This window comes from Camelus ferus, chromosome 32 (assembly GCF_009834535.1).
Source record: "Camelus ferus isolate YT-003-E chromosome 32, BCGSAC_Cfer_1.0, whole genome shotgun sequence".
Lineage (NCBI taxonomy): Eukaryota > Metazoa > Chordata > Mammalia > Artiodactyla > Camelidae > Camelus > Camelus ferus.
This window is the reverse complement of record NC_045727.1, coordinates 22036046-22063908: the sequence shown is the minus strand read 5'-3', so window position 1 is coordinate 22063908 and position 27863 is coordinate 22036046. Positions and strand designations below refer to the sequence as shown.

The window sequence follows — 27863 nt, the reverse complement described above, 5'->3', positions numbered from 1 at the left end:
TTTTTAAGACTCTTTAATGTCCTATGAAACTTTTACTGATAAAAATAAACACATCCTAAAAACTGTAAAGATGGAAAAGCAAACGTCCCCCTGTTGTTTGGAGCCTCAGGGGACCTGCACTGCTTTTAAAAGGCCTTCATCATTGGCTGACGCGAGCGGAGACCAGCACCGTTTAACCCAGGGCCGCTCCCGCGTGGCCAGGGCTGTGTTCCGGGTCTCCCTGGGCTTTGCGGTTCCCTGCTTTGTCTCACGTGTGTGAGCGTGCTCACTGCCGGGCTCTGTGGTCCCGTCTGTGATACTGTCTGGGACTGTCTGGGCCGCGGTTCGTCCCAGTGCTGGCCAGGGGGATTCCCATCTGCCCTTCAGCCACGCTTCCCCTCGGGCAGATTGGTTAGAATGAGTAGTGACAGCTTTCAGCACTGCTGGCTGAATTCCAAAAAGTGATTAAAGGAATGGAAACGGCCACCAGAGGGTGACGTGTGAACGGCGGGTGACCAGATGGACGGGGGCAGCACACCCTTCCTGAGACACATCTGGGCCTCCTAGTGCTTTTCACAGCTTCAGTCCCAGGTGCCGAAGTGCTGCACACATTCGGACAGCTCTGCATCTGCACGGGGCCTGTGCAGACACCAGGAGCTCGGCCACCACCCCTGCCTCCGCTGCCCTCACCATGGGCATCTCGGCAGTGCGTGAACTGGGCCCCGCGGGACGGCCCTTTACCATCTCTTCAACGCTCACACCGGCAGCCTCTCCAGAAAAACAAAGTTAAGAAGCTGACGGAAAAGGTCAATATATTCGGAGAATACTTACAAATAGGTTTTCTTTCTCTTCTGCTGTCTCTGCCCTCTTTTGCCATAAATAACCAAGAACTTTTTGTATTTAGTTGAAAATACAGAAAATGGTCCCTAATCTTTTTTTCAAACGTTCAGACCGACGACCAAACAGCCATCTGCTCTGTGGGTAAAAGAAAGAGGGAGGCCTCGATCGGGCCCACTGACCGGTAGGGGGGCCCATCACTGGCCGGGACCTGTGGGGGCCAGCGCTGCCGCGGGACAGCCTCCGGGCCACACGATCCGCCCTCCCAGCCCGTCCTGCAGACACTGGGTTTCCTAAAATCTGAAGACAAAACAAGAACAAAGTCAGAAGGCTTGGTAGCTGTGGGAACCGAAGGATCAAGTCAGCCCAGTCAACCCCAATTAGAAGCAGAAGCTCTAAAGGCAACTAAACGTAGCTTTTAACTGAAAGGTTAGCTGAAGGGCCCGAGAGAGCAGCGCTCCGTCCAGGCGCTCGCCTCTGCACGCGGCTGCTCTGCGCTCGTGGGGGCGGGGCAGAGAAGCCCCGGGAGGCTTTTTTTTGCTGCTACTGCTGCTGAAGCTAGATATTTTGAACCAAAGTGAGAGTTACTTAAATACGCCTCTTTCCTGGTCTCAGGGCAGCCTGCCCACCTCCAGTGACCACAAAAGTGGGGAAACACTGCATTTCCGAGCGCCCTGCTTGGACAAGTTGTCCATGAGGCTACCGAAAGCTCAGGGACGGACGTTTCCGTGTGTTGTCAGCTTTGAAGCTCAGGGCAGCGTCTTGGCCCACATCCAGACACACCAGTCACGTTTCAGGGCTAACCTGAGTAGCTCTGCTTCACAGATACGTGCACCTCTGATCTGCACTGAAGGTTAGCATCGTAAAAGAGAATCAAACCAAAACCTCCAGCTCCCTGGCGCTGGGAATCAGGAAATTTTCAGGGAGCCAGGGGATGAATCCGGGCTGGGAGTTCTGGTGCTCAGCATGTTCCAGGCGGGGAACAGGCTGTGGCCTGTGGGGGGGGGTCGGCGCCCTCTTGTGGCCAGGTCGCAAACTGCACCGGCTCAGACCCAGGCCTGGCACCCGGGGGGGGGGGGGGGGCCTCACCTGTGTTTTCAGGGGAAAGTCCAGCATGACAGGAAGGAGGACACAATAGGGAGATGAATGAAGCCTGGAGGGAGTCCCTGCTCTTGAACACACTACCACGCCTGGAAGACAAGGCACGGGATGTGTCTAGAGCTGATGATAGAAAATTCATTCTGAAAACTGGTCGCAGGAAAGAAACAGGGGAAAAAAAAACCTTTGGGAACAAAGGCAAAAATGGATCTCTTCAATAACTGTTCTCCCTTTTTTCTAGTTATAAAGGCCCAAACCAACCACAACAGAAAACCAAAACCACAAGAGAAAAACCTTCAGTCCCACCGTAAAGTCAAAAAAGGCCCTGTGGTTCATTTTGAAAAGTATGTGTTGCCAAACTTTTGGATAATCGTAGTTCAGCTAACCCTTAATTAAAATTTAGATTCAGTTGTCCTTTAATTAAAGCAGCCATAATCACCACTGATTTGGGAGTGGGGGAATCATTATTCTAAAGCAAAGAAAAGAAATCATCGCAGGGTCAAAAGACCGGGAAGCTGAATAAAGCAAAGATGCATGGAGCGCTGAAGCCAGCCGGCAGACCCCCGGGATGGACACCAACATAAACCAACAGGGTGAGAAGATGGACTGGGCTGGCAGGCAGATGTGAGGGGAGGCCGCGTCACACACCCGGGGGGGCGGCTGTGCGTGCTGGGCAGTGGCCCTGCTGTCGGGCACGTCTGAGCTCTTCCTCCAGGCATCCTGGGCATCTTCGAGACCCGCGGGCTCCTCCCAGCCGCACTTGCCGGGGCGGGGTCTCTCTGGGCTCGGGGGCGCGTCCTCGCTCCTGGGGATGCCGCCAGGCTCCTCTTGCTCCCCGAAGTCCTCTTCGATGCTGCTCTGCCGGGTCAGCGTCCGGCGCCGGGCCAGCAGGGGCCTCGGGCCTCTCCTGCAGGGACAGCGCCTGGGGCCCGGGCTGCACGGGGCAGCCGTGCTTCGGAAGCTGAACCACAGCTCCTCCTCTTCGCTGCCACAGTCCAGGCCGCTGTCTGGGCTCCGGGTGGCCGAGCGGCTGAACCGATAGCCTCTGTCTTCCAGAAAGAAGTCGCTGGCGGCCCTGCGCTCCGCGGGGAACCTGGGCGCACTGGCCCTGGAGGAGTGCCCTACGCCCTGCTTGTGCGAGAGCTCGCAGCGCTCTGCGTCCTCCTCCGCCACTTCGGGGATACTGAAAAGTTTCTTACTGTGGTGGGTGTGCTGGGGGTACTCGGGGAGTTCCAAGAAAGCTGCCTCAGGGGTCCTATTCCTAGGGCACTCCTGACGGGGGCGGTGTGTGAGGATGGGTGCCGGGAAACAGTGCATGATCAGACATGAAGCGGGCAGAGGAAGGAGAGAAAACACAGACAGAATTAGTCTCCGAGGCGAGGGGCAGAAAGCATGCTTGTACCCATGGGGGGCGATGGCACGTGCTGGCCGAGCTCTGAGATGAGAACATAATGGGTGGGGCGGATGTGCCGGGGCAGGGGAGGGGCACACGCAGGGGCCGAGGCCACCTGCGGAGACAGCCATGCAGCTCAACCAAGGACAGAGCGGCAGCCGGGGCGTGGGGAGCTGGGCGCAGGAGGCTTCACGGTGACTCAGGCGCTGGGCTCTGCGAGGCGGCTGTGCCGGGCGGGGGTGGGGGCACCTGAGCCCGCTGCCCTCTGGCTGCACCCTCAGAAACTCAAAAGGCAGTAGCTGTGGGGTGCTGGTGGCTAGAGACAATTCACAAAGTGACCCGACTGAACCAGGACCCTCACTGCTGGAGGTCGTCCAGCGCTCGGCACCTCCTGAAATCCAGTCTGGTCTGCTGACCTACCACCTCTCTCCCTGGCTTGGGTGTGAGCATGTGAAACTGGGGACCTGGGCGCTGAGCCCCCACCCTGGTCCTAGGAGGTCTGTGCTCCATCCACGTCTGTCCCTCTGGCACGCCTGGACTCCAAGCCCCGAACGAGCAGCCGCGCCCCCGCCAGCACGGGCTGCAGGGCCCAGCCTGGGAACGGCCACCCAGAGGCGGCCTGACGAACGTCGGGGGTGGACACAACTGCCCGCCCATCCTTGCATGTGGTTCTCTCTGCAGGGACCTCCCTCGGCCCAGTCCTCTGCTCCCATGGAACCAGGAGTCCCTCTTCGCGGACTCTAGGAAGCCAAGCCCTGCCTTTCGTCCTGTCAGAGAGGGAGCACTGGGGTCTGCAGCCCCCGCCGCCCTGCCAGCCCGCAGCCCTGAGCACACAGGACCTGGCAGTTCGCCTAGTGCAGCAGCACCTGCTGAGCGCCTGGGGCCCCGAGTGCCGGGCACGGAGGCGGGCGGCACATGCTTCTCTCATGGATGTCTGTTCTGGGGAGTGTCGGGGGAAGGGCAGCAAGGGAGCAGGGCGGACCCCCAGACTGTGTCTCCCCGCAGCTCTGACCTCCCCGTGGCTGCTCTGGGGCCAGGGCGGTGCTAGTGCGGCTGGGTTGGCCTTTCTCCCTGCCCTTTTCTTTCCACACAATCCATAGAAGTGCGGCCCCCGCCCAGAGGACGGGAGGGAAGCTGACATGCTTCACCAGCCCCGCCATGAGCCCTGCGGGCAGCTGGGGAAGCTGGGGGTTGAGGGGCCGGGTCAGGCGGGACCACCGGCAGCTTGGGGCCTCCCTCCGCCAAGAAGGGTCCCTGTGAATCCTGCTGGACGGTGGCTCCGGGCGGCCGGGGCCGGGGGAGGAGCGCAACCGTGCAGGTCTGCATAGCGACCTGCCATGCTCTCTGGGGACGGAGCGTCTCCAAGGCCCTGAAGGGGCCTCTGCTGGGAAAACAGAAGTCAGTCTAGTCTGTGCAAGTGGCTACCGAACTAGTAGCCAGATCTGGGTGCTGCTTTCTGTCCACCATTCAACACGCGCGGCTCCACGTTCTCCGAGAAGGCCTGGGGCCAGGCACGGCAGCCCCAGCAGGGGTCTCCCCACCGAGGCCTTGTTCAGTTGAGAACCCACAGGCCGCACCAGCTCTCCTGCCCTTTGTCTGTCTACCCCCCTAGGCTGGGAGCAGCTGCGGGGGGGGGGGGCAAGTCCATCCTCACCCCCAGCCTGGTGCATAGCCGCGACCAGCTCGTGCCGGGCGAACAGACGTCCGGCAAGAAAGGCCAGCAGCAGCCATGGCAGCACAGCTCCCAGGGGACCAGGACGCACACCCAGGGCGGCTTCCTCAAGCTCAGTCTCTGCTAAGGTGGCCCCCCCCACGTCAAACCCCCACTGACGGCCACACCAAAGGCGGAAGCAGAGGGTGCAGGGTCTGTCTCTGGTGGGAGGTGCCTGAAAAGGGGCTTGTGTGTGGACCCCCCTGTCCTCCAGGACGGCCGACCCTCCTCTGACCTCCTTCCGTGCCCCTCTCCCAGCCCCCCGGCAGGGCCTGCCTCGGCTCACCCCACCATGGGGCCTCCGCACGGCCCCAGCTGGTCCCCCACGCACCACAGTCTTTGTTCTATTCTTTCCAATTCAGTTCTTAGTACAAACTGGGGTGTCCCTGGGGAGTGCCAGCTGGATTCTCCCAGACGCCTTCAGCTAGGCTTGTGGCAAAGAGGAGGGACAGGAGGGCCGGGAAGATCCCGAGTGCAGGTTCAGCAGTGAGAAAGCAGCCCACCCACGTCTGCGGGCTCTGCTTGCTGGGCAAGGCCCCTCTGGGGCTGGCCTGGCGCCCCAGCAAAAGGAGGGGATGGGGCGCCGGCGGGGCCGGCGTGGAGGGACCCGGTGCCCCTGCGCACTGACCTTGAGGGCGTTGTGGGCCGTGCCGCTGGGCCGCCGCCGGCCCCCATCTTCCAGCTGCATCTCAGAGCAGAGCTCCTCCTCGTCCTCCTCCATGATGTCGGACAAGTCGGACCCCCGGCTACTCTCCGTGTGGTAGTCATCTCCGTGGCCACAGTGCGGCTGGGGCAGGAGAAGGGGACGCAGGTGAAGGGGCAGCCCCCGACGGGGCCTCCCTGGCTTTGCCAGCTCTGGGCTGGGACAGTGTCTGGCTGTCTGCATGAGCCACGCACCTTAAAGGTGAGGGAACCACGGTCCCCCAGCACGCGGCGAGCTGGGGTGGCAGGGAGAGGACCAGACCCGGCCTCCCAACTCCCAAGGCCAGACGGGAGTGGGCAGAGGCCCTTGGGCTCTGAGCAGGACGGCACCACGGGGCTTACGAGACACATGGGGAAGCACCGCTTTTCTGGGTCCTGTCAGCACCTCCAACTCAGTGGCTGGACAAAGGATCAAGCCAGAGGTTGCAACTCAGGTGGCAGCAGGCTTGGGACCTGGGGAGCACGTACACTGTGCCTAGGGTCGTGCAGGAGAGGGTGCTGGGGTGGCGAATGGGTGCGTGTGCACCACACAGGGACACTCAGGAGTCCTAGGACTGCCATGGAGTTGGAAACACACGCGCACACGCCGGGGCATCTGCGGAACAGCCTGGGGAAGACCGCGTCGATGGGCGCACGCCGGGAAGTCCGGGTGCAGCCGAAAGGTTTGACTGCAGAGCAAGAGAAGGCAGCTTGCTCGTGTGTAAGCCGAAGCCTCTGCAGCCGATGGGGATCTGAGAAGACGGGCTGGCCCCCAGCCAGGGGTCCCGGCCCCCACCACGCGGGCACCCGTCACTCAGCACGGCCCGTGTCACCCCACGCCGGCTGCACGCCCTACGTGCACAAAGATGCTGCTTCTGCTGTGTGTGTGGATTAAGAATGGCTGCTGGAAGACTTTTCTAACAGACGGAAGTGCCTGAGGAGAAACCCTCCTCTTCTCACCCCTCCCTCCTTTCCTTCTTGGGGAGCTGTCACAGGAGAATGTGACGGTTGGAACTATGGCAGCTGCTTTGTAACCATGAGAAAAAGGCCAAAAGAACAGAAGATTCAGAACCTGAAGCCCAGACACAACTGAGCAGCAGAGCCAACCCTGTAAACTTCCCCGAGACCTCCCGCGATGCTGAGTAGCGAAACGTCTGTGGCACCTTCGTCACTGTTAGTTGGTTGTTCTGTTTCTCATGTGCAAGCTAATGCAAATACAATTACTTTAATCTTATCGAACCTGATGACTGGAGAAGCTGGGTATCTTGCCTACTAGCAGTAGCAGAGCCAGGAAGTGACCCCAAGTCTGTGAGGGTCCAAGGCCCTCTTCCTCGAGAGGCTGAGCCCCAGCCTGGCTGTTGAGGCAGGTGCTGAAGGGACTGAGGTGTCTTCCAGCTCTGACGTCTCAAGGTTTCAGGACCCTCCAGGCCCCACCCTTCCTGCTGTCCAGTGATAAGTCCTGAAACCACTCAAGGACATTTCCACCAGCAGGTGCGTGAGCGGAACGCTGGAGACAAAACCCACACTGGGTGCATCTGTCACTCGCGGGCCTAGTCTGGAAGGGGAAGTGTCCCTCTGAGGGCAGGATGCTGACCGTTTAATTTCTGAACCCCCATGACGGCTAGCATGCAGCAGATGCCCCACAAACTTCTGCCGGATTAACATGAGTAAAGACATTGCAGGTTTTGCCTAAACTGAGACCAGGCGGTTACCTGCAGACTTACTGAGCCACAAAGTCACCCCGGCACCCCCTGGACACTCGCGCAGGGCCATCGGTGGGGGAAAGCCTCACCGTGAGACTTTTGAAACTGTCCCCAAATGAGGTCACAAATGCACAGGCCTTGTGAAATCTAAACTCCCCAAGCCACCCACGGCCGCTGTAAGCTGGGCCTGCACCTCCCCCTCGTGCTCGTGGGCCTCGGGCGGCCGAGGCCCGGCACGCACCACCCCGCGGGGGCTCGCGGCCTGCTCACTGGCTTGCCGAGCTCGGAGCCCTGCAGGAAGTCGTCCACCGAGGTGCCCCTCCTCCGGACGTCGGGGGACTCGTAGCCATCCTCCTCGTCAGAGTTCGCGTACTGCCCGCTGCTCCGCTCCAGGAAGATGCTCCTTTTCTCTAACTTGGAAGAGAAAGGAAAGAAACGGGTGAGGGGAGGTGTCGGGAGGTGCCAGGTGCGGGGAAGGGGGGCGGGGTTCCAGGCTCCTCGTCTTCCAGGCGGCGTCCTTCCCTCCCCCAGCCCCGCGGCCGCCTCGGAGCCCCAGGGTCACAGGACTTGGGCTGAGTGAGCCAGTGCACTGGCTGCAGGTGAGCCGGCCTCCCGCCCTCCCCAGAACTAGCTCTGGCCTTCGCTGGAGCTCAGGCGCAGGTGCCAAGGAAAAGCTCCTCTTCCTCAGTTGTCACCTTGGCCTGGCTCTTGATATGATCAGTGACCCTTTCCTGAAAACGGAAGCTCAGATGTTTGCTTTCCCTGCACACCTTCTGGAAGAGGAGCCAGGCTGGAGGGCCAGCAGCCCCGGGCATTCCTGGGCCCAGTGTCTGACTTCATCCCAGTCTCAGGGGTGCTGCCTGGGGGCCTCAGGGTGGCAGGATGCGTGGCTGCCACCTGAAAGGGGAGGGGGGCAGCATTCACCCACCGGCCCCTTCCTGCCCACAGGCTTTGCCAGAAGCACTGAGCCTGAACTCCTGCTTTGTGGGCCATGAGAGCACAGGGGCCGTGGGCCCATGGCAGGCATGCATACTGTGAAGCTGAGGGCACACGGTGCTGTCTAACTGCTGACAAACTGGGAGCGTTTGCATCAAAGCCTGGATTTCCAGTTTCCAACAGGTACTGGAGTGCTGCCGCAGGCTCATCCCTTCCAGTTGTCCTGGCCGTGGCCTGCGTGCCCCAGTTCCCAACCTGGCCTCCAGGACAGAGGCAGCCTGGCCCAGCCCCAGGGATGCCCAGGAAGCGGGGGTTTCCCAGCACCGGCCTGGGTATCTCTCCACCTGCATCTCAGAGGAGGCACTAGCAGGGTCACTGCCCTGGAAAAACGCCTCAGGATGGCCGGGCTGAGAAGGCCACTGGCCACCACTGTCCCCTCTGCTAGGGCCCTGACCTCAGGCTTGCAGCACACAGGCTGGGTACCCTGGTAGATGGACGCGCCCAAAGAAGAGGTGGGGGGTTGCACCAGGCAGGGAGGGGCACAGGGCCTTGCCCAGCTCCAGAGCCTGCTCTCCTAGGCATCCTTTGTAGATGCCTCTTAAATTTCACGTATCACTGCCCCTGCCGTCTGGAATATGGCCCCACCACCATCCAAACAGCCCTCCTCCCCATAGCCCAGACAGTTCCAGGGACAGGCATGCCGATACATTTGCATGCATGCAATTCTGTATGTAACCGTGTCGGCATACATACGTATGTGTGTACCTACACACACGTGTAAATACGTCCATCCCTATGTGTGTGTATGTGTACACACACACACTCAAGCCTCAAATGGGCAGAGCCAGGAGGGCAGCCTCATTTAGGAGGACAGGTCCCAGGAGGCACCTCTTGGATCCCTGGACACAGACCAATGCCCAGTGAGTGGGATGCTCGCAGCCCATCTGCTAAGCCAGGCTGGGAGATATCCATTTACTCTGGTTATCCAGGTCCACGTTTACGACACAAAAACACAGTGTGGCTCCCTCAGGATCAGGCCTAAACCGCAGTCCTCGGGGGGAACTGGAGGATAAACAGGTGTCCTTCCCCCCAAGTCACGGCAGCCACCCCGTGTGCTTCTCTTCACAGACGCGGGTGCTGGTGGGGTGTCCCATCCCGGGGAGCTGGAGGGACGGAGCGCGATCCACACAGCCCGTGCAGCGGAACCAGCGAGGAAATGGCCAGCCTTACCCTGCTGCTCTCCGCCACCCTCTGCGCAGCTTCCCGGGCCATGGCCTTGGCGACGGAGCTGGAGACGGGGGTGCCCTGCGGCTGTGGGAGGACGCGGCTGGGCGAGGGCGACCTCCTCCCGGGGCCCGCGCCCTGCAGGCCGGGCGGCTCCAGCATGTGCCCGTGGGCAGGGGCGGGCGCCCGGCTGAGCCCCCAGGCCTCGTGCAGCTTGGCGTGGGGACCCAGGTGCTCTTCTTTGGCGTCGGGGGCTCCGGCACTTGCTAATGGCTTCGGCGTGGGAGCAGTTCTCGGGTAGGGGGTTGGAGGCACCAGGAGGTCGGGGGGAACGGCAGCGGCGGCAGAGTCTACGGACTCGCCCTGCGCAGAGAGGGTCCGCACGGTCACACCCTTGGCTTCCAGGCTCCGCAGCCGCACGAGCTCCACGGCTGTACTGTCCGCCGTTGGGGAGATGATCTCAGCCACCTGCGCACAGAGAGCGCCACTCACTGGCTGCCCGGGCCCCGGGCCCTGCAGACCCCTCGCCAGCGGCCAGGGGTCTGGCCGCCCCCCACAACATCCGACTCCAGCCAGGCTGCGCAGTCTGCAGCCCCTGCTCCTGCCCAGCTGCTGGAGGTTCGCAGGGACGGCTAAGCACACCCTCTGCTTCCACACCCGGAAGCAACTAGGAAACGAATGCGGGGCCACAGAGGGATCAGGACACCAGGCTTGTTACTGCCAAAGCTCTGCACAGAGGAGGGCCAGGCAGAGCCCGTGTCGGCTTCCTGCTGCTGCGGGGGAGACAAGACAGCACAGGGCCTTTTCTGCAGGGGAAGCCCTGCCCGGTGGGCCTCCTGCGTGCACGGAGCGGGGGGCATCCTGCAGGGGCCCCTCTCCCAGAGGGAACTCAGACACGTGCTTCTGACACATCACCTCCTGGTCTAGGGGACAGTGGGGAACCGACAGAAGCCTGCTCAAGCCCCTCAAGGGCAGCGTGTCTCTTTCGTCTGCCAGGAGGGGTGGCGCTGAGCTGATGGGTTTCCCTAACACGGCGGGAAGGGCCCTGCAGTGTTTCTGAGGCGCCTGGACTTGCGGCCGTCCGGCCGAGAACCAGCTTGGTGGAGTCCTCAAGCCTACGGAGGGGGCTCAAGATCGTGGGACTCAAGAGAGGTGAAATGCTTGGTCCCTGGGGGAGGAGAACAGGAAAGGTCCAGAGCAGGGCAGGCAGTCAGCGCGGGAGGGGCAGAGAGCATTCTGGAAAGGAGGACGGGGCAGGAAAGGACGGGGGTTCTCAGTGTTCCGCAGCCGGGCCCTGGGGTGCCGGGGCAGCTGGTGCTTAGTAAACGCTGGCGGGCTGAGGAGAGGGGACACCAGCCTTCAGCGAGCAGTGGGCGGGCGGCCCTGGGTGCAGGCGCAGCCCCAGCAGAAACTCACCCTCTGCCCTTTCGCGTACACGCCATAGCCGGTGACGTTGGCCCCGTTGGACAGTCCGGTAGCCGTTAGGGCAGGCGGTTTCCAGGACACCTGGATGGTGGCTGGGGTGGCCCCGGCTTGGACGGTGATGTCTTGTGGGGGGGCTGGAGGACCTGTGGGGCAGAGACAGAGAGATGTTCACAACACGGCCCTTTGGCAGCCGAGCCGCTAACGCTGGTGGCACCTGGAAGATGGTGGCATCTTTCAGCGAAGCCTCTGGGGGAAGGAGGGAGAAGAGGGTGGAACAGAGTGGGGGGCGGGGCGAAGCAGCAGCTCCCGGGGGCCCCACGGTGCCCCTTGAACTCCTGCTCACTGACCTCCATCTCCAGGGCAGCCTGTGACCCCAGCCTGGCCAGTCGGCCATGAGACACCCCCTCCACCGTCACCTCTCCCCTCCTCTTCTGCACCACCACCCCCTACCCCCTAACCCCGGCCCTCCCTCTCTCCAGCAGACTTGGGAGCATGTAGGCTGGACCACACATCACCCATCTTGCCACCTCGCTGGTGAGGACAAAACGGAAAGCTGGAGAGAAACAGGTTCTGATGAGGCCCGAACCTGGACCCGGCTCCGCACACCCAGCAGCCCCAGCTGACTCGCTTCTTTTGTGCCCAAACCACCTTGAACCGTGCTCACTGGGTCTCCCGAGACCGTCCTAGGCGGTCACTCCCAGCAACAAGGAGGCAAGGGTCACGTCGCCGGTCACCCCGTCAGCTCCTGGTCTCACTCAGCAGGAGGGCCCGTCTGCACCCCAACCCATGGGCGCCTCCCTTTCCTCTGGTGCAAAACTCCCGGCACCCTTGTGTCTGGAAGTATGGAAACTTGTATTTGGAAAGGAACGTAGAGGCATCAGGGGGAAGGCTATGAGCGTCACGTCCTCCAAGGCCTCGCTCAGGTCCTGGGGGCGGCTCGGTGGGGAGGGACGGCTGCAGGCTGAGGATGTCTTACGCGCCACTCCTCGTTTCGGACGCTTCAAACAGCCCTGCAAGTTCCTCCTCAGCTTGCAGAGGAGGAAGTTAAGGTCGCAGGGAAGCCACTCGCTATCAAGCGCTGGCGGCAGGACTCACGCCAACGCTCGCCTGCGGCTCATCTGCGAAGGAAGGTGCGACCCCACCCTCAGCACATGGTGGGTGATACTGGGCTTCAGAGCTTCTGCCCAGCCTGGTTCAGAAGTTACACTCCACCTGGACAGTCCACTCAAACAGGACAGACAGCCTTGTTACACTTTTTTTTTTTAATTGAAGTAGAGCTTCTGCACAGCAAAGGAAACCATAAGCAGAACAAAACGACAACCTACAGGATGGGAGAAAATACTTGCCATTGGATTCAACTGACAAGGTTTAATTTCCAGAATATATAAACAGCTCATACAACTTAACAACAACAAAAACAAACCCAATCCAAAAATGGGCAGGAGACCTAAACAAGCAGTTCTCCAAGGACGACATACAAATGGCCAGTGGGCACATGACAAAATGCTCAGTATCACTAGGTATCAGAGAAACGCAAGTCTAACCACAGGGAGGTGCCGCCTCGCAGCAGTCAGGAAGGTTTGCTACTCTTAAGAGCGAAAGTCAAGAATGAAACTGGTCTGGACCGGGCTGGGCTCCGGCTCCTGAGATGAGAGCGGCCACAGGAGAGGCCAGGTTCGCTGGTGGAGGAAGCTGTGTCCTGCACTCCAGCCCACCCCTCCTCCCAGCCCAGAGCGGGGCCGATGCTGAGAAGAGCTGTGCTGACGCCCACCACGCGGGGCGTTTCGTCCCACCACACACCCGGCGCCGGGGCTCATGCTGAGCAAGGTTCAGAGGCGGCCCTGCCCCCACCTCTCACTCCTGTCGTGGCCACGGTCAAAACTCTCCTCCCGGACGGGCAGCGGAAGTCACCTGCTGTGGACTGGATGTCTGTGTCCCCCCAGACTCCCGTGCTGAAGTCCTAAGCCCCAGCTGATGTTACTGGGGGGTGGACGTCTGTGGGGGTGACTGAGATTAGTGCCCTTACTAAAGGCCCAGAGAGCTCGCGCCCCGGCGTCCACCAGGCGGGGACACAGCGAGAAGACGTGGTCTGCCGACCGGGAATTGGGCCCCACCAGACACGGAGTCTGCCCCCACCCTGATCTTCGACTCCCAGCCTCCAGAACTGCAAGAGGTAGATGCCTGCTGCTCACAAGCCCCTCAGTTTATTTTGTTACATCAGCCCGAGCTGACGAGACACCCAGGAACTGGGCGTGAACCTGTGGGGACGTGCCTCGGGATCCAGGCCTCCTGCTGGGTCTCTGTTCCTCCCCACCTCAGCGTGAGCTTCTCCACGAAGCCCTTCCCAGCCGTCCCAGTGGACATGCTCCTTGCCTCTCCTCTGAGCCCAGTGGAGCCCCTAGGTTTGGGGTTTCTCGTTTCTTCCCCCTCCCCAGCACTGACCACAAGGCTTCACGGCAGGCATCACTGTCCCAGGATCCTCAGCAGACACCCTGACAGGCAGGCAGGAAGCCGAAAGTCATCGTCCAGCACGAACAAACTGACCTGTCACAGATCAGCACCTACTCAGACACGCTTGCTCCTTGAAGGCGTCTGTCCCACCTGCCCCCAACCTTGTGGTCTGTAGGTCAGACTCTAGCTGATGACAGATTTCAAAGAGGCTGGAAAGCACAACGAAATAAAAAGCAAAGCCACCGCGAGTTGGAAAGCCAATCCCACGTTAGATGGGAGCCTTCATGCGCCCTCTAGAGATGATTCTGGAGGACGACCGAACTGTCTGCACAACGGCTGACCCATGAGGCTGGGTGGGGCTGGGTCCCCTATCACGGAGACAAATCCAAGGAGGGTGTCAGGACCAGCATGTCAAGGGGATGAGGTGAGCGTCCCAGGACTGAGAACAGCCCTAGACGAGACAAAAGACGTCCTCAAGCACTTGTGCACACGGGACCTTCTTTGCTCCGAGAAGCCTGGTCTTCCCGGTGTTCAGGCTCCCAGGCCGGGCACAGCCTCCTTCCCGGCTTGGAAAGGCTGCCTTGTCCATGAGCCCAGCAGAGCCCCACATGATGGAACCTTCTGGAGGCAGAGGTGGCAGCTGCCCCTTAACCTAACAGCTCTGGGAGCCTATGAAGCAGAGGAAGAGCTGACCCAGGAGGCTGGGCCATCCCACCCATCTCTTTACAGCTTCCCGGGAGGGAGTGGGGGGGGGAGGGGGCGTCCCTCCCTCCTCCTGTCACAGCCGAGAGCACAGAGGGGGTGCCCGGGACCCAGAGCGGCACCGCAGTGGGACTTCCTCACAACAAACTCAGCCACCCGTGTTAGATATACGTGTGCACCGACAGGAAGACACAGCAGAGCAGAACGGTTCTGAGACGGCTGCGGGCATTCGCTTCTCCAGTCCACCCCCTGAGCGCACGGCCAGAGGACGTGCCGCCGGGAGGCGGAGCTCTCCCACCCGGTCCCCCGGGAGGCCGTCGTCTCCTGCTGTCTGCGGTGGGGTGAGCCTCTTGCAGATAGATGTTAAATGTTTCTAACAACGTGGCCCCCGGACACAATCCAAGTCCTCTCCTCTCTCCTCCCCTCCCGTCATCTCTCTCTCTCTCGCTCTCTCTCTCTCTCCCTTTCATGCACCCGTGCGTGCACACGTGGGGGACACCGGGGGGCACCTCCCTCGGGGCCGCCGGAGGACAGCTCACCTGCAGGCAGCGTGGAGAACTCCACGAAGGCCTCCTTCCTCTCCCTCTGCTCCAGGGGCAGTTGCCACGGCACCTGGTGCGGCCTGGCCAGAACCTTCACCTTGTAGGCCATGTTGGGCCGGAGGTTCAAGAACTGGTACTTGTATCTGGCAGCCCTGACGACGTCGAACTCCTCCTCATTGAGGAAGATCACGTGGCTGTAGTTGCTGTTGGTGGGCAGCCAGGAGAGCTGGGCGGAGATCTGCGTGATGTTGTCCACCCGCAGGTGGGAGGGCGCCACCACCACGTCCTTGCCCACCAGCAGCGTGCACTGCAGCGCGTCCGAGCTGCCTCTGCTGGTGACGCACTGCACGGACACGCGGTAGGTGCAGGCCGCCGTGTTCAGCTTCTCGATCAGGGCCTTCGTCCGGCTGCCCAGCGTGAGGCTCAGGCGCATCTCCTGGTCCACCAGCACATTGTAGCTGCTCACCGTCCCCCAGCCCGGGGGCCCGGCCGGGGGCTCCCAGCCCACAATAACACTTTTGGCGAGTTGCTTGATGAGGGTGATTTTCCGAGGGTAAGGCACGATGTCTTCTCCAATGTCATCAATGTTGACGTCCAGCGTCCCCGCCCCGCTGTCGGCGAGGCCGGAGTCCGTGAGCGTCGGGGAGTGGAGGTCCAGGACACTCTCCCCTTCCAGCGGGGAGATGCCGATGCCGGAATGGTTGATGAGGTTCTGCTCCTGGTCACTCGCCAGCATGCTGGCCAGCCGAGACTCACTGTCCTGGACAAAATCCACGAAGTTGGAGGGCACCAGGCCCCTCTGCCCATCCAGGAGTTCGCCTGTTGGGCACAAAGACACTGTTAGGGCCCGACCGTCACATGGGGGCCTGAGGTCCTGCCGCAAGTCTGCATCTCCCCCGACGGGACCCTACGGAAAGCAACGAGGTTACAGTGGGATCCTCAGCTCTTAACATGCACCACTCAAATGTCACCTCGCCTGGACCCCGCCCCTGCCATGGCACCCCAGTACTTGCCATCTGCCACCCTCTCCATCAGTTGTCTGGCTTTCTCCGCGGTGCCCACGGCACCGTGTTCATTCAGCTGCACACGTGGACTGACTACCCCTCCAACTGTGGGCGCTGCTCTGGGAGGGCGTGGGCCTGCGTCCCGCCCGCTGAACTGTCCCAGAGGGATGCCCGGCACACAGCAGATGTGCAGCAAAGGTTTGTCAGAGGACAAACAACATGTAAGCCACATGGGTTTGGAGATGAAAAAAATGACACCTCACGACAATTTCCTAGTGAGTGATCACACGAACAGGAATTAGAAGGCGGCTTCCCCCCTGCAAAGGAAGTTCCGTGTCCACCTGCGTGAGACTCCCAGCATGCGACTCCCAGCGTGCGCCCACCAGGTGTGAAACAGATGAGCCTGGTCTTGGAGAATCACCTGCGGGCAGAGTGGCCCCCAAATGCCACCAGACTAGCTCTGCGGCTGCAGCACTCACACCGGGGACCCCTCTCTGCTCCGTGAAGTGGCTTCACGTCCTGCATTCTCCCCACCTGAGGCTCGGAAGCCTGCAACAGCAGAGCCCTGCAAACTAAGCATGTTCCGGAGCATCAAGGTTGCTCCGGCTGGGTCACCTCTCAGCACCAGCCAGAAATGGCAGCTCCCCCAGTTCAGCACCAGCAGCCGCAGAGAGAGGGCCTGACCGGGCGGGGCCTGGGAGGCTGGGAAGTGCAGAACGGAGGGGTCTCTCCCCACAGACCCCGCAACCACCTCAGGGGACGTGTGAGGGCCCAGGAAAGGGAAGCCAACCAAAGTCAGTCCCGAGTCTCCCAGAACCAATGAGGATCTGATTCTGTCCCTGACCCCACCCAGGAAGGGAGTCTTGAGATGTCCACCCCTGCCTAGAGGATGCTATATAAACAGCCGTCGTCTGACACAGGGAAAGACAGGGCGGGGGTGGGGGCTGACATCTACGGAACAAGTTCTGGGTACCAAGCCCTGCTCGCATCTCTCGCTGTCTCCTTCCTCACGGCCGCCCCTGAGGCGGGAACAGTTACAGGCTGCCGTGAGCCGGGGCAAGCCTCCCACGGTCCCACGGACAGCGGAGCGCTGAGCTCTGCATCTGCCTTTAATCCAGCCTCTGAAAGTCTACGTGGGCACAGCGCCTGGCGCCCGTGTTCTAGGGATTTCCAGCGAGGGTTTCCCGACAGCCGCCTGGAGCTCAGATTTCCACCCTGGTGTGCAAACTGGTGCGAGCAACATGAATTTATGGTAAGATTCGAGCTGCTCTGCCACCGGCCGTGGGAAGTTTCTTGGGTTCTCTGTCCACACTACGCCTGTACTGCTGCTCACTGACGGACAGGGAGCCGGGCCGGGCGGGGCTGGCCTCCAAACGTCAGCCGAGCAGCCTGATCTCTGGCCCCCGTAAACCTCAGGACCGGAGCTGAGACTGATTCCATCAGCTCCAAGGAAACTCTGTGAGGTCATGAAAGAGAAACCTCCTAGTTGAGCGAGAAATCACTTTCCTCATCAGAGGGAACAGGAGGAAACCAAAACCCTGCTATCAGGGCAACAGAAAAGTTGAGGGAACCAAGGCATCCTGATTTCGGAAGCTGCTGGCGGTGCCACCTGCCCCCCCCCCCCGTCTCCTACAAAGGGGACCAAGGCCGGGTGGGTGGAGGGGTTCACGGCTCCTGATTTCATGCTATAGGAGGTGACCATAAGGGAATGGTTGGGCCATTCGCGGGGCCAGAGCCTGACGGTCCCGGGATCGCAGGGCACCAGGTGAGGTCACCTAAATGGGCCCTGGTCCTGCGGAAAGCAGGTCACCTGGGGGACCCTGAGGGCACTGGACAGTGAGACGGAAGGCAGGCAGAGACCCCTTGTCCGTCAGCCCCGTGTGTCTGGTCGGAGGCTGCATGCAGGTGAATGCCTGAGACTCAGCCAAACAAAAGGGGCCACCTGTAAGTCTGGAGGCGGGGTCAGAGTGGGGGCCTGGGGCGGCCGGGGTGATGGGAGCTGGCCCCCCGCCCACCACGCGGCCCCCCAGACCTTCATAGAAGCCGTCCTCGTCCATGTCCCCGTACACGTACAGGTACTTCCCCGCCGCGAGCGGCAGCTCGGCCTCTGGGTTCTCATTGGGCCCGTCGAAGGGGTTGTAACTAGAGGAAGAGACAACACGCTCAGGTGGTGCCCGGGACGGAGCCTGAGCCCAGCCCGCCCCTGGCCAAGCGCCGGGGCCCTCTCTGCTGTTCCCGGGATGTTCCAGACCCGAGCAACGACTCGGTGCCAGTGAGTCGTCTGCACACTGAAAATGCAGGCCCTCGACGGCTCACACACCCAGGTTTCAAATAAAAAGCTAGTTCTGAAACCACGTTGTCCGCTCAGACTCCTCCGTATCAGATGACCTTTGTATGACTCCAAATTATACGTTATAAATTTCCAGATCAGTCAGAAAATAAGAAAGTCATTAACCCTGGAGTGTTTCAATGCCTGTTACTGAACAAGGATGGGAGCATATGACATAAGCTACTTGGTAAACAGTAACCTGCTCATTTTCACACTTTGCAACACGCGTGACTCTCCTTCGACCCCGTGAAACACTCTATCATGGCCTTTCTAATGGACGTGTGCCAGTCCACCGAACAGGTTCACACACTCTCCTCATCTGAGTTCTGACGCTCTTTTTGGCTAACGTAATTGGCTTTGCATCAAATATCCTTATGGACGTATCTTTTCACACTCGCATGCTTTCTTCTTGAAGATAAATCCCTAGGAAGCAAATTTGTTTGGCCAAAGTCACGCACGTCTTCAAGGTCTTGGCTACGCACAGCCCAAATACCCTAGTATAACTGAATCCCGACACTGTCCGCTGACACTAACACATGGTAACGCGAGTACACTTCAGTAAAAAACATACATCCTGGAAAGTGGATTTTGCTCTCTCTCTCTCCACCAGGAGTGTTAAAGTGACCATCTTCTCCAATCCTCAAAATGTTGGAATTAACATTTTTTTGAAGTCATATCCAACGTGCAAATGAAACATGCTAGAGAAAGTTTTGATTTTCTAATTCAAAGATGAATTCATTTAAAATAGCAGAAAAGGCCTCATCAAGAAAGTAAAAGTGACATCACTGATCATGAGCCATGATCGTGTAAATTAAAAAGGGTGTCACTCATCCTCCAGGCACGCGGGGGTGAGGTCGCAGCCCCCGCAGTCACCCACCAATGGTTGGGGGTTCAGGACTGGGGAGCCAGGAGGAGGCCCCTGCACTTGGGAACAAGGCCCTGGGAGAGTTCAGGTCCACGTCTAGGCAAGAATCTCAGAGACCCCAGATTCTTCCATCTGCCCCCACCAGCCCCGCGGGAACAAAGCCCACGGCTGTGGCGAGGGCAGCATCTGCAGCCCGGCTTCTGGATCCTGAGACCTGGTTCCTGGCAGCAACCATAAGGGACCTGAGAGCCGTGTGTGACCAGACAGGCCCACGCTAGCTCTCAGTGGGCACGGGCCCTCCGATGAGCAATGGGTTCGGCAGCTGTGACGGCCGCGGGACATGGTCCGGGCGGGCGCCGGGCTCAAGGGGAGACGCCGGGACAGTGCCAAACAGGGGCTGTGGACACGGGCACCCCTCCCTGAGAGTCAGTTTGCCGCCGCTGCGGGCTGGACGGTGTCCACAGAGAGACGTTCAGCCCCTAACTCCTGGCACTGCGGAGGTGAGCTTACTTGGAAAGGTCTTTGCAGATGTGATCAAGTTAAGGTGGGATCATACTGGAGTCAGGCGGCCCGGATCCAACGACAGGGTCCTTATACAAAATGGGGGGGACACAGAGGGAGGACGGGCACTTGAGGACGGAGGCCAAGACTGGAGTGCGGTGCTACAGCTGAGGGGCGTCAAGGAGGCTGCCAGCCAGCAGAGGATGGCAGAGGCAGGAAGGACCCTCCCCGAGCCTTCAGAGAGGGCGGCCCCCCGGCACTTTGATCTCTGGCTCCCGGCCTCCGGAACCAGGAGAGAGTGGACCTCTGCTGCTTTGAGCTGCCCTACCTGTGGCTGTGTTTAAAGGCAGCCCTGGAAAAGGAAAGCAGTGCCTGAGCCCCTCCCGTCACAGCAGACATGCCACCCTGTGAAGCCTGGCCGAGCCGCCACGTTCTCTCGGCACTGCGGGAGGGGTCCCGCACCCACCACCTCGCCTGCCTGAGGCCTCCCACGCTCACAGATGCCCAGAGGGTGCAAAGGAGAGCGTCCCTCTTACCTGTAGCGGGCGACACACAGGTGGACCTTCCCCGAGTATCTCTGCTTGGAGGTGCTGGAAGCCCGTTCATTATCCATCTGTCAAAGACACAGCGGATGCTCATGTCGCTGAAGCCGCAGGCTCCACACGCCATGCTGGAAACACCCAGGGACCGCCTGTCATGGTCCCCAGGGCTCCTCGGCCTCAGATGGTGGAACTCCCGTGAGATGAGAACATGTATGTTGTCTTGGGTGTGACCCATGGATGGGCAGGTCCCTCCCCGCCCCCTGGAGGCCCCCCACACCCGCGGGTCCCTCCCCTCCTCCCGGCGGGTCCCTCTCTGCAGGCTCCTCGGTCACACAGGGATGCTTATAAAGCACTGGTCTCCGCAGGGCTTGTGATGTCACTAGTCTGTGGAATCTAAGAAATAACCCGCCTGAAAGTACGGCAGAGCAGAAGGGCCCTTCTCAGAGGGCCGCCCTGTCTCCTGCCTCATCCCTCCGGGTCACAGGCTTGTCCTGTCACATTCACGACACTCGCTGTGACCTGACTTCTTAGGTGCTGACCAGCTCACAGTCCTTCTGCACTAAGAGAACACCCCCCGCCCGTGCACATGGGGCCCACGTCCTGGCCCGGAGCAGGGTCAGGGAAGACAGGTCAATGGCAGAGAAAGGAAGGAGGCAGGAGAGGAAGACAAGGAGGGGCTGCAAAGAGAGAGTGGTAGGGGTGCTGACTTCCACGCCTGACACGGGCAGGCCAGGACCAGGACTCACGTCTGATTCAAATCTGCATCTTGGGCCACCAGATCTGGACAGAAAGGTGGGCTTGACGGACAGAGGCTCCGGCTTGTCACCCGGGAGCGGGAGGGGCCGGACGTAGTCACCAATCACAGCGTGGCTTCTGATGGAACTCTCCTGACCTGGCCGGGAACATTGGAACAATTTGAAGAAAGACACAAGGGAAATAAAAAAAGCACGCTGGTTCTTTGCCTTCCCAGTGTGTCTTTCCTCCTCTTTGACATCAGCCTTTGACTTTCGTTTTGGGACCCACCCATTTTCCACTCTTATTTCCTGTAGGCTGGTCTGACCCCACCCCTGTCCCTGGACCATCCATCTGGCCGAGTCTACTCCTGGCTACCACAATCGTCTGGTGCTAACAGTGGTGTTGCCTATGAGACAGGAGGGTCCAGTCAGAGAGAACTTAGTGGGAGTCATGGGCAGAGAGACTCTCCTTTTCCCCAGCTTCAACCTGAGGGGAGATGAGACTCAGTGATACTGCAGCCATATTGCCACCAGGAGGAAGAAATTTCGTCTGAGAATGGAGCCTGCTCGTAAGAGGATCTGTAAGATGGAGTGGCGGGGCTGAAGCCCCTGAATCCAGCCGTACCTGAAGCTAAAGCTACTGGCCCTTCATCTACTCGACGTGGTAAATAAAGCCCTTTTTGCTCACACCGGTGTAGTTTGGCTGTGCTGGCACTTGTGACCCAAATCGTCCTGACTTATACACAAAGTGACCAAAGGACTTATGGCTGAAAAACACTTTGACAAGAGACTAACCAGGACCAAAGTGGCTCTCTGCTGGTCCTGTCCTCAGGGGGCTCGAGAGCCCCGTCCCAGGCACGCAGGGAGGGGACTGAGCACCCTGGCCAGTGCTGGCCTGGACCGAGCAGCCTCAGGCATGTTTCCTAGGCCTGGGTGTGAGGCAGAGAAGCAACTGGTTTTCCACCCCGAGCTCCTGCTCCCCGTGGCCTGCAGGTCCCCCTCCCCGGCTTTGTCTAGTCTCTCACCGTGGCTCTCACACCAGGGGGACTGTTCACTGAAGAAGATGACTTACTGAGTCCAAATCAGGAAATCCAAATACTGTGAGAAGCATTCCCACAAAGGCTGCTTGGAAGTCACCCCCACTGCCCCTGCCCGATTGAGAGAACCGCAGGCAAGCAACATCGTAACAGAACGATGCTGAAACAGACAGGGGGTCCCTGCGGGAATGCTGGGTCCCAGGGAGCAGTGGCTGGGCTCTGGTTACTGCCGAGCAGGCCCAATGCCCCCAACAGTGCTTGGCGGGCAGACGGCAGGTGCAAAGGAAACATTCACTGCAGAACTGACTCCCAAAGCCTCACAGGCTGAGGACAGCGCCTGGCTGCAGAACCAGTACCGCATCTCCTTCCTCTGAGCGACGCAGGAGTGCGACCCGAGCACATGGCTCATCCGGGCCAATGGCCTGAGAGTGGAAGTGACGTGCCCTGCTTGGGGAGGAAGCCTTTTTGAGTCGGTGTCTAATCTCTTACGTTTCCCTTCCCCTGCAATGGAACATTCCAGATGGAGGCGGCTCTGTTTGTCAGCATTACCCAGTGAAGACCATGTGGAACCGATGCCCCGAGCCGGCCTGAGGCGGACTGGAGCATCATCAAGATAGAGGCTTGAGCTGTTTTAAGCCCCCGAGGCTTCTGCAGCTGAACCTTGCCCGTGCTGACTAACACACTGCCAGTGACCAGCAGGGGTGACATCACAGTAAAGGGGAAAGAATGTAGCAGAGACTCCTTGTATTCACCTTCAGCAAATCCAGCTCCCTTGAGAAAAACAATCTGACGAGCATGGCCGATGTCACCTGCTCTGTGCTCTGTGAGTGAGGGGGCAGCTCTGGCCCCTGTGCCCTCACGGCAGGAACATCCCACCCTTTCCTGATGCGGGCGCTTCAACAGATGTATTTTCTGGAGACTATGGCCACCAAGCCCAAATCCATGATTCTACCTGGTGCTTCAGCAAATCCCAGCTCCAATACGGAAGGAGACAGTGTGTAGGGGCAGCCGGGCGGAGGACACACCCCCATGCCTCTTTCTAGCAGCCCCTTCCTGGAGATTTTTAGGGATAATCCTGTCCCTGTGCAATGGCCGCCTTTCCTGTTGCAGACGTGACTCCACACCATCGGCCTTGTCCTTCTCAGCCTTGGGCCACCCCGGCCTCAGGCAGGAGCACGTCTGCAGGGCCTTCTCCGACCTTGTGCGCTGGCCCTGCCCACACCTTCCTGAAGACGCACACAGAGAGGAGGCCGGCCCAGCAGCGGGTTCCCGCCTCGTCCTTAAGGGGTCAGAGGGCGACCCTGAGAAGGACGCTGGGGTTGCAGAGGAAGCCCTCTTGCCGGCAGCCCCCAGCGGCCCAGTGGCGCCAGCACAGCAAGGACGCCGCGAGGCTGATGCCAAGCGTGCCCGGTCTTGCCCCCAGAAGCACCTTGTGGGCGAGGGAGCAGTCCTTTAAACGAGCCGGTCAGTTAGCACCGTGGCTCTTCCAAGCGGCTAAACAGAACCTGTGCAAACCAGCTAGTCCACCAGGAGCCGAGTGATCTGCTTAGCAGAGCTGTTTGGGGTTCTGTTTGGTCTGCTGTTGGTCAGTGTCCGTTTTCCGCCATTGGGAATCACATCCTTTTTTTCCAGATCAATCTCGACGCCAATTCACTCAGGTAAGTCGCTGCTCCCCTCTCCACTGACGCATGAGCTTCCACTAGACTCACGTGTTCGCATGCTGTTCACACAGGAGGCCCGGGGCTGCTGCCTGGAGAAGGGCCTGGGGTACCAGGCGCTCAGACCTCCTCCTTCTGTCTGGTTTTTCATAGAGCTAAGCATTCCCTCTAACGCACGAGCAGGATGGGAAGGGGGTGGGGGGGAAACATTATTTATCAAGATACACAGATCATCACCTTGTTTTAATAGTAAAAAGCACCCCAATCTTCTGATGAAAACTAGGAGCGATCTGCAAATTCTTTTATGGAATTCCAAGGTGGGGCTCCAGCCCTCACCTCCCCTAAGTTTGAAAGAAAAACTGACTGTCTTCAGGTGGATAAAATCAGCCTGTGACCCGTTTAACCTTCAGCAGGGAGAAAGTGCTCCCCGACTGAGCAGGGGACTTCGCTGCCTACACCGAAGACCTCCGACGAGGTTAAGTCGAATGCCTCTGCGATCACTTCGCCCGTAACAGAGACTAAATGCCCCCCAACCACGCGGAGTTAACCCCCTGCGCCCCATTCGGCTTCCTAAACACAAACGTGATGGGAAAGCGTGGAAGTTCACCGCTGTCATTACCGCAGCCTTTGTCAGAACGGAAGCTCTCAAGTGCACAGCGATGTCACAGGGAGGTCGCTGGAGGAGGAGGGGAGACACACAGAAGCACGCCCGGCAGCTCCCAGCGCAGACCCAGAGCCAGACCCTCGGGGCCAGGCCCTGGCTCCCTGCATACCAGAGCTTCGAGGGCGTGTGAGGTCATGCCAGCTGACACCCGCCAGGTGCCCAGCCAGGGCCCAGCACAGCAGGCGTGCTCAAGGCACACTGGCCAGCCTCGTATCACCACAAGGCCCTCGATGCTGGCCGCTCCCCAGGGGCGTCTGTCATCCACACCCCAGCTGTGCCCAGCGGTGCCCCACAGGCCAGCCGGCCCTTCTCCACCATGGGAGGGAGGTCGGGGCGCTCACCTTTGCTGATGGGGGGGGCCAGTCCGTTCATGAGCCTCGGGAAGGGCTTGCTGGGGGACGAGGGGCTGTCCGAGGGGGCCGCAGAGCTGCCGCCCAGGTCGATCTTGCCGGCGTGCTGGCGGAACTCCTCCAGGTCCCGGGACAGCAGGCTGAACTGCTCACTCTGTGCCCGGCATTTCTCCTCCAGCTCCCGCACCTTGCACTGCAGGGCACAGGCGGGGACACACGGTCAGCAGGCAGCCCTGGCTCGCGGGGACGCGTGTCTGTGTGTGAGTGCGCGTGCATGTGTGTGCACAAGGTGCCGCATGTGCACCGTGGACGACAGTGTCTGTGCACGTGCACACCTGAAATGTGTCGTCTGAGTGTGTCTGCATATGTGTGTGCGTGTACGTGGCCAAGGGCTGCCTCGTGCCTCCATGCAAGAATGAACAGCGACGGGTAAAACCAAGCTCTCTGTGCAGCCTGGCTCCCAGGGCAAACGTGGGCAAGCGCAGGTGCCAAGACACCCTGCAGACACTCGGCCCAGCCAACTGCGGCTTGCTCTGGGCTCTGTGTGGTGGGCACGCCTCACCACAGATGCTGGAGATCTGGAGTACGGGGCGGGGACACAGCCCGGCCGCGGGGGATGGCTCCGTGGCTAACCCACGGATGCAGCCATCTCGTGGAGGCCCCTGCCTGTAGTCCTGCAGAACCCCAAAGCACACGGCTTCAGCAGTAAAGGGAAGGTCTACCTGCTGGACTGGGTTAGCAACATCGCTGCCATCTGCAGATGCCGGAGGAGTCTCGGGAGCACTAGGGAGGCTGAAGTGTCCCTGGGCACACATCCTGGAAGGGCAGCCCCCCCACCCCCGCTCTGCCTGGTCCTGCCCTGGCTGGTTCTCAGCTGGGCGGGTATCATCCAGCCCCTCTTCCTTCCCGGGGAACCAGAGTCTACGCTCCTGCGCTTCCACTCCTGGTGCAGAAACACGAGCTCCCCGCACTGGCCCACAGGTGCACGCCCACCCAAGGAGGGGCGCGTGGAGAGCCCGCTTTGCCTCCCCTGCTGTGTTCTGTTCTGGGCACTCACCACCCTACACTCTAAAGCTCCCTGATCCTTCCTCGCCTGTCTCCACAACTTGACCGTCAGCTTCAAGCCTGTGCCTCTGGCTCCCCAGGACGCCCTCAGGGCTCTGCACAGAGCCCGCCCACCGCGGGTGCTCGACGGGTGCTTGCTGAAGCCGTGGGGAGGAGAGCCCCGGGTCTGCAGGTGTCACGCTCCTCACAGCAAGGGCTGCTCCGGCTGCGTCGGGCCCGGCCGGCCTCTGTTCCTTGCTGGATGGCAGGTGGGACGTCCCTGCTACCGTGCCAGCTCCACGAGGGCAGAAGTCTGGTCTGCTGCTTTTCTGCTGTGCTCCAGCACCTGGACCAGAGCTGGGTACCAAGTCAGGCTGAGCGACGTCTGGTTTCACGTGGTGTGCACACAGGCATGAAGGCCGGTGCTAGACGGACCCTTGGCTTGGCTAGGGGGCTCGCGACACACCCCCACCCCTGCACCAGCCACTCCTTTTCTCCATGTCCTCCACAGGCATGAAGACTTTCAGCTCCTTAGTCCAGAATGAAGTACTATTTATGTCTGAGATCACAGAATCCTAAAAATAGACCTAACCAATCCCAAACTTGTAATTAATTTCTTGGATTCATTAAAAACAAAAAATCAGCAGGATTCTTCTTCTGAAAGGCTGACCGAGCCTGGCTGGGATCGCTGCTCCCTCCGAGGACGGCACAGCAGTGACACTGGGCGCACCTGTGTGCAGGTGGGGACACAGAGAGGAGGTCAGACCCGCCTCCCGCCTGGGCCCCCCGCGGAGATGCAGCGCCCGCCCGGGAGCAGGACGGTGACTTCAGATGCCACAAGGCCAAGGGCTCTGGCCACCCTGTGCTCAGCCCTGAAGACCAGACCCTTGCTCCAGGTGTGAGTGACTGGCCTTGGAGGGCAGGCGGCGCCCGCAGGTGGGGAGCGGCCACCAGCCACCTAGCCTCCGCAAGGAGGGCTTGGAAGTACGGACAGTGGCTGAGGTGTCAGGAACCCACACGGAGACGGGGCGTCTGAGGCCTGTCTGAACAGGGGCCCCCGGCTGCAGCTGTTGCCCTGATCTGCTGCTGGGGGTTCAGGGGCGGAGGCGGGCGGAGGGCAGGCCCTGCGGGACCCAGACGAAACCAGGGAGAGGCCAGGGCTCACGTGGAGGCGCCGGACCACTGCGTGCTTCAGCTGCTGCGTTAACTCCGTCTCCTGGGTACCGCTGCCGGTGGGGCCCAGGGCCCGAGCTCCCTGAGGGCCGCCTTCCAGGGAGCATTTCCTTCACCGCCGCTTCCCCAGCAGCCAGCTCTGACGTGAGAGATGAGGGGAGGGTCCTGGGGGCAGGAGCAGCAGAGCCGACGCCCAACCATCGTGTCCACCACACGTCCGTGGAGTCGGTGGGGGATGCCTGTCTTGGGGGACCAGGTGACCCAGGCTGTGTGTTCCGTCCACGAGGGCGTCTGCGTCTCAGTATTGGCCCACTGTGGGCAAAACCGCCAGTTTTCCCAGAGAAGCAGCGAATCTTCATTTCGATGGAAAAATCTCTCAACTGTCAGACACTGGAGGGTATTCTGAAGGCTTATGAACAGCCTGGTCAGACAAGGCTCAGGCAGAGATGGCCCTGGCCTGGGGGTCACCACCTTGTGATCCCACTTCACCTGGAATGTGCTAGCAGTCCCAGCACTGCGTGGCCCTGAGGGTGGCCTCTGGCTGTCCCCACCCAAGGCCCAGACACACAGGGTGGCTCTGGGGTCTCTAATTTGCAGCCCTTCTGCATGGAGAGCATGCGTCCCAGGGGCGTGAACTTCCGCTCTAGAGCAGTCAGCGCTGGAACTGAGAATTCCACCCCAGGGGCGGGCCACGCAGATGCCAGGAAGGCTGGGCTCCAGAGGCAGCTGCTCCACAGACATCCGCTACCTGTCTCTCCATCCACGCCCCACGCACGCCTGTTGAGTATGGCCGGTATCGGGAAAAAAAACTGGTAAATGATGAGCTTTTTCCAAGGTGTAATAGATGGAAGAAACGGGAGTCCAATGGTGAAATTTAAGGAATTCAAAATATGGGAGATCCCAGCACAGTCCCGCCCAGGATGAAGAGTGCGTAACTAGCGTATCTGGGGATGGCACCCAAGGCTGGGCTCAAAACGGTCCCGTGACCAGACGCTGATTCAAAGGATGTCTGATTGCCTGAGGCCACCAGAACAGGGCCTCGTGTCAGCTTCGTGGGAGCTGGTGGTGGAAGCTTCCGAGAAGGCAGAGGGGAGGGACATCACTGAGCAGCAGAACACACGCATGTGCACCCCTTCATGCATCTGAACACGTGTGACAGTGTGGTCTGAGACTCGCTGTCACTGGGACCTGGGGGCGAAGATGCACGGCTAAGCCCCTCCCATCTCGCGTGTCTACCCCAGAAACTCTGAGGGTCCTGCAGGCTCACGCCTCGCTGCTCA

The 27863-nt window shown here is 60.3% G+C and overlaps 1 protein-coding gene across 9 annotated transcripts in view; it reads right to left on the bottom strand.

Moving 5' to 3' along the window:
• Positions 1–27863, bottom strand: part of RIMBP2 (RIMS binding protein 2) — a 169896-nt gene that overhangs the window by 13350 nt on the left and 128683 nt on the right. For 5 of the 9 annotated variants that reach the window (XM_032471867.1, XM_032471868.1, XM_032471864.1 and 2 more), the window contains 11 exons: positions 24358–24559; positions 20670–20815; positions 19918–19994; positions 17719–17828; positions 14680–15501; positions 10979–11130; positions 9569–10030; positions 7673–7816; positions 5647–5805; positions 2563–3186; positions 999–1116 (listed from right to left, as the gene is read on the bottom strand). In XM_032471867.1, the coding sequence (XP_032327758.1) occupies positions 999–1116; positions 2563–3186; positions 5647–5805; positions 7673–7816; positions 9569–10030; positions 10979–11130; positions 14680–15501; positions 17719–17828; positions 19918–19994; positions 20670–20815; positions 24358–24559 (3016 nt within the window). Of the gene's footprint in view, positions 1–998; positions 1117–2562; positions 3187–5646; positions 5806–7672; positions 7817–9568; positions 10031–10978; positions 11131–14679; positions 15502–17718; positions 17829–19390; positions 19459–19917; positions 19995–20669; positions 20816–24357; positions 24560–25088; positions 26141–26575; positions 27858–27863 lie in introns of those variants that run through there. The other 4 variants (XM_032471872.1, XM_032471870.1, XM_032471865.1 and 1 more) reach the window with 3 other exon arrangements.